The 6000-nt window shown below is 40.1% G+C and overlaps 1 protein-coding gene across 1 annotated transcript in view; it reads left to right on the plus strand.

Moving 5' to 3' along the window:
• The window catches only part of lrch4 (leucine-rich repeats and calponin homology (CH) domain containing 4), a 47557-nt gene extending 42811 nt beyond the window's left edge, over positions 1 to 4746 (plus strand). Inside the window, exon 18 of the mRNA XM_061066082.1 lies at positions 4519 to 4746. Coding sequence (XP_060922065.1) covers positions 4519 to 4611 — 93 coding nt within the window. The 3' untranslated portion in view covers positions 4612 to 4746. The remainder of the gene's footprint in view (positions 1 to 4518) is intronic.
• The last annotated feature ends 1254 nt before the right edge of the window (positions 4747 to 6000 follow it).

A 6000-nucleotide genomic window follows, 5' to 3' on the forward strand; every position in this document is an offset into this window, starting at 1 on the left:
TTCTTTCAAACATTTCTTTCACGTTTACCTGAAGTTTTTTCGATTGATATCTTCGTTGTGGAGCCAACACATGTTTCAAGTCCTGATTGACTTTCAAGTAAGAACATAGAAAAGGAAGTTATAAATGACAGAAAAAGGGGAAATAGGACCTTCAGTTATTACTGGAGCACAAAGAGCAAATTTACTCTTCATCAAGGACTTCAAACAAAGCTCTGCTGGAAGTCCTTGGGAAGCAGAAACCTCACCTAAATCACTTTTTTTATTTTTTTACACACTGAGAGATCCATTGTTAAAATGTTTGGTTTCCCCTACACAAGCTTATCTCACAACTTTAATCGAATTCAGTGTGATTCATGAAAAGTGTTTATCAGACTCAGACAAATAAAAGATTGAGACCTATATGTTGGCTTGGCGAATATCTGACGGGTTGGCCTTCCCAACGTCCTACATGGGAATTTGTTGACAATAAAATGTGTTTAGTGCCACATTTACCATTTTGCTAATCAATAATTAGTGGATTTGGTCCTGATTGGTCTAAATGCTTGAATGTGGCAATGCAGATATCCTGATGTGACTCCTCTGTGCCCTGTGCTTTAATCTGGTCCGAAGCTCCTCTGTGCTCTGCAGACAGGAGGTTTACCATCATAAATTCCAGCTGGCCCATGTCGGAGCAGGTGAGTGTGTTGGGTGAAGGTCAGAGAAAAGGCAGCATCAGCCCGTGTAGGTTTGTACGGCACCATTCACCAGCTGGCAACTCGATAAACTGCAGTGTCGCCTTTTTTCATCTCCCCTCTCTACATCACTTCATCCTGCAGTGTGTCCGCTTCCCACACACTCACACCCCCCCCTCCACGTCTGGATTATCATGCATATTATCAGACTCTAAGGTTAATCAGTAATCACTACAGAGTCAGGAGCACTGATTATGAAGAGTGAAAATTTGAATTCTTTGAGACGTTACTGGGAAATGTCAGTTTTGGTGGGTGGGTCAGCTCCTGTGGCAGGTTCCAGGGGTCGCTGAGGACAATCCAGGGGTCGCGTCTCACACACTGAGGAATAAAGAGGTGCAGCAGACGTCACTCGGTGCAGCACTTGCATCCAGATTCATTTCAAAAGCTGGAATCTGATGCAACAACTACAAGGATCGAATTACATACAGTAAATTATTTTTGCCATTCACTGTCAAAACAGTTTGCCGGCAAAGAAAAGAAAAACAACACATCCTTCAGAGAGATTTAAAATAAACGTACTCACATTCAATTCTCAAGGTCTTTACCCGAGAACCATTTAATGAGGCACAGTCCAAGTCATATGGCATCACAGTAGGCAACCAGATTAAGCTACTGGGGGCCAGGACTTTACTTTGGTGTGTATATGTGTCAATGCATTAATTTTTAATATCAGAATTTTGAACTTTGCACATCAAACTGCCACATCACCATATTGTAATAGGTCAAACCAGCTAAATGGTGAAACGGCCACGACATTAATGATTTACTGACCTCTAGTGACGCCCTGACATTGACATTTTGTGACATATCTTTTACAGCTCCACGATCCCTTCTCTGTGCTCATCCGCTGACTCGAGATATATCTGGTCATCCAAACATCTTTTTCAGACAAGGGGATTAACTTTAGTTTGTCAGTCAGGACTGGCTCATGTGTTCTGGGAGCGTAACTTTGACAAGATGGGAGGGGGTGGAATGTATAGGTTGCATTAAATTTATGATTCATATTATATGTAGTTTATTAAATAAACTGCAGATGGATAGATACTTAATTGATCCTGAGGGACATTTAGGAATCCAGTATCTCACAAAATAGTCAAACACAAAAGCATAACAATAATTAAAGGACAAAATGAGTCAAGAATAAATTAAGTTAGAATAAGATCTACTACAAAGTTGTCACTGTAAATAAATATATGCTAATGGAGATATTGACAATACAATCTTTGAGTTATAAGGTGATTTTGAAATGATTGAAGTCATTTAAATACAGATTTAAAGATAATAACTGAAGGTTTACTAAGTAGTGCATTTTTAATAACATAGCCTGTAAAATGATGGTACAGCAGTTGTAAGTGTATTTAAAAAAATAGACAGTTGTAATAACCATTTGACAGACATAGAGGAAACAATAATTAGAAGCCCATACAACTTTCATACGTATGAATATGAATATGAATACAAATATGTACATGTACATATATATGAAATTATACACATATAGAACCAAACACGTAAATACAAACAAACCTATATCCATTGAAATACTGTCACAAATGCAATTTTAAAGAAAAACGCTTCCTCACCCGCACAGTGTCATCATTTCCTCTGACTGATGAAGAATGCTCAGGTCAACAATGGGTGGAACGACACTGGCAATTTGTGATGTCACCGATCAGAATAATGACAGCAGGTCCAAAAAGTGCATGTACATGCAAATATGTGCTACTGAAGCTGTCAATCAAACCCACACCATAGGGGCTTTACCTAAATCTCTCACCGTGTTAGAAACACAAACTCAGCTGGATGAGGATAGACTGCATCACTTCAGCCTGCCTGCTTCGTATTAGCCTGAATTTATCAAGCTGTGTTTGAGGAACAGGCCCCAGGGACGGCTCAGGCTGCCCATTAAACATCACACCTTCTCTCTTTTATAACATAAGGTAGCATGCGTTTGTTTTTACTTCGACCCGCCTGGTTGCCTGTGCCAAGGAAGAAGTGGAAATATGTCCGAATAAAAGTTTTTTCATTTCAGGCCTGGAGGCAATAAACACTCCAACATTCGACAGGCTGTGTGTGGATGTTTCATAGCCACTGTATATGAGATTGAAATGACATGCTTTGCTACAGAATGTCATATAGCCTGTCTTATAAATTTGTTAACTCTTTCAGCAGCCAGTTGCCCTTTATGTCCACACATCAAGAGCACTGCCATTCCAGTTCACATCTACACTGTAGCTTTACCTAAGTATTCAATGTTAAAATGAAACCCAGAGCCTCATATCCTTGAGGGTGAGATTAAACGTAGAGTCACTTCCTATACTGACAGGAGTTCAAGAGATTATTAAGAGTAATATAAAGCCCTAAGGTGGACAATGTATCCTCTCCCTTATGTGATAATTAAACTTCTGTGGACTGAGTCCAGCAGCAGGTCTTTACTTCAGGGTTCTGTGGACTGAGTCCAGCAGCAGGTCTTTACTTTAGGGACCTGCAGTAAGTGAATGAAAGTGTTAATGTACACAAAATACTTACATGATTCTAGCTATTTTGGTTTGTATCCTCATGGTTGAATGCACTTATTGGAAGTCGTTTTGATAAAAAGCTAATGATAAATGATATAGATAAAGATTTTAATCCCATCAATCAAACCACCTTCATATTGCGAGGTAGCTAGCAGCCGTTAGCCAGTGAACAGAGATCTGCAGGAAGCAGTGCTCTCCTGAGGTTATTCCAGACACCTGTGGATGAAGATGAGATCACTTAAAAACCAAGAAAACACAATAATGCAGCTTCCCTGATAGCTTTTCTTCCTCCTCAAACTTCTTTTGTTTTGTTTGACCTGTGGGACTAGGAGGTGTGAGACATCATTCACACACTCCTGGTGCAGCCATCAGGGGCAATTTGGGGATCAGTATCTTGCCCAAGGACACTTCAGCCCCCTCTGAGCCAAAGCTAGCCCTGAATGCTGATGGTTGTGATCTTATTCTTCAATAGTCGATATTGTCTAAATGCTGTATCGCCTAATTACACTCTCGTTCAATTGACCGCTGTAGCCAATGCAGCTCAGAACCCAAAACCTTTACTTAGAAGGCAAAACGCTCTTTCTGTCTCTGGATTTCCAAGCAACACCTCCCAGAAGTAATATTTGTCAATAAACAACTGCAGATGAATTATACTTCATGCACAGATCCAATGATAAAAGAGCCACAGCTGCCCACAATGTGTAAATGGAGTGAATATTATGAGAAAATCCAGAAACTAGACTGACAAAACTATAACTTTATGAAGTTTATTTTTATACATGCTGAAGGGGCTGTCTGAAACTTCTCCAAAGTTCCTGACACAGCAATAGGCCCAGAGACAGATTACAGGAGACTATAGAAAACTTTATAGGAAACATCCTGGAGAGCTCACACTGTTAGCATGAATTAAAACAAACTGGGGCCTAGCATCTGGGATCCTCGACACGTAATGTCTGCCCTCGCTGCCAACACCCCCAAAGTTCACAAACTCGGAGTTATACACTGGAACTATTGCGTTGAACTTGTCTTGCACTCCAGAAGTCAAGTAGCACATCCAGAGGCAACAGGAATATGATGTAAAAGCCACAAAATGTTTATTTCAATTTCTTCAACCAATATATTAGTGCATTATAATACAATTGGAAAAACAGCAAAGTTTAGCTTGTTTACTGTCATTATTAGAATTAGAATCTGCAGACTGACATCACAGTGCAGAAACCTGCCTGTTCTTTACCTGCATCCACTCAGTCTCTCTCTGTCCCTCCCAGGATTCCTTGTGTTCCCCTCAGCTCATCAGGGAGGATGAAGGGCTGGTTCGGCTGGCCCAGACCATCCAGGCGTTGGTCGACCTGGCTCCATGACAGGAGGGATTTAACAGCTTACTCCCATAGAGATCCACCTTTTGTTTTTAATTTGCTTCATATTGTATTTACAGCTATGCATGCTGTGTCCGTCTTCCATACATCAAAACATGGATGGGGTTCAAATAAAATTGTAAATGGTTTAAGAGTCTCGTTTGTATTTTTCATGCAAAGAGTCAAAAGATTGAGATTGATAATGATAAAACTAAAATAGATTAGCAAAGTCAGTACACTGTAAAATATCCTAAGTCGGCTTTACTTGGAAAGTGTATGCAAAAATACTTGCCTAAACAAGTTAACTAAACCTGAGGTCAAGAGTTAATAATGTGAGTTAACAATGTGAGCAGTTAACGTGTTTTATTGTTGTTAACTTCAGGTAAGTGGACAGGAAGTCATTAGGGTTAGGCTGTATAAACTCAATATACTGTGCTGTGCCGATGCATGAGTAAGTGAAACTTCATATTCTTAATAAGATACAATTACTCACTGTAGCCAGCTCGAGGCCTAACGAGACACTGAATAGTTTTAGCTTTATAAACCATCAATGTAGCTCATGTTCCTATAATTACGACTGAAGGATAGTACTAACTGCACATATAGTCTAATAGTGCCACAACCTTAGGGGTGGAGGATGTTGTTTGGCACTGGAAAGTGAAGGAGCAGATCCTTAGGCGGCGTGAAGAACTATGCTGTGTGTTAAAGATGTACTACAACAAAAATCCAAAAAACAAAATAATACTAAGGCAAAAAAAAGACCAAAACTTGGAAAATCTGCAGCCTCACATCCAAAGCTACCAACTCCTCTCTGCTGCACTGATTGGCATTAACCACCTCAACCTCACCTGCCTGGAACCCACCAGCTGCCCTGGTAAGTACAGGGAGATCTAAGCAGAAAGATAAGTGAAGAAACCACGTCAACATTATGAACACATGGTTGAGTTGGGATGCTGGGTTACTGCTGACCTCGCAACTCTATCAACATGCATAACTAAATAAGATAAATGCAATAAAAAATGTCACACTTCACCCGTCCTCTGTCACCTTGAGTTTGCTCAGCTACGTCTGAGAGACCTAACCATGCAAATCTCTTCTCACTCTCTCTGTTTGAGCTGCTGGCCTGTGCCAAATTCCCACGTGAAATTGTCTAAATAATCTGATTGATAATCAAACTGCAAATAATAAGCAAATAAGCAAAAAACTGTTAATGTAGGGCGAAGGAGAAGAATGGAGGAGAAAGCACAATTTTCACAATGCTGCAACTGCAAACTACAATAAACAGTTTAGAGTGTGAATAACAGCAACACCAATGACCATGTCTTCTAACAAAGTGACATCTGTGATGGTTCAGAACACAATTTAACTTGAAGACATTACCTCAGAGCCTGCTGG

The sequence above is a fragment of the Limanda limanda genome, chromosome 22 (genome assembly GCF_963576545.1).
Source record: "Limanda limanda chromosome 22, fLimLim1.1, whole genome shotgun sequence".
Taxonomy (NCBI): Eukaryota; Metazoa; Chordata; class Actinopteri; order Pleuronectiformes; family Pleuronectidae; genus Limanda; species Limanda limanda.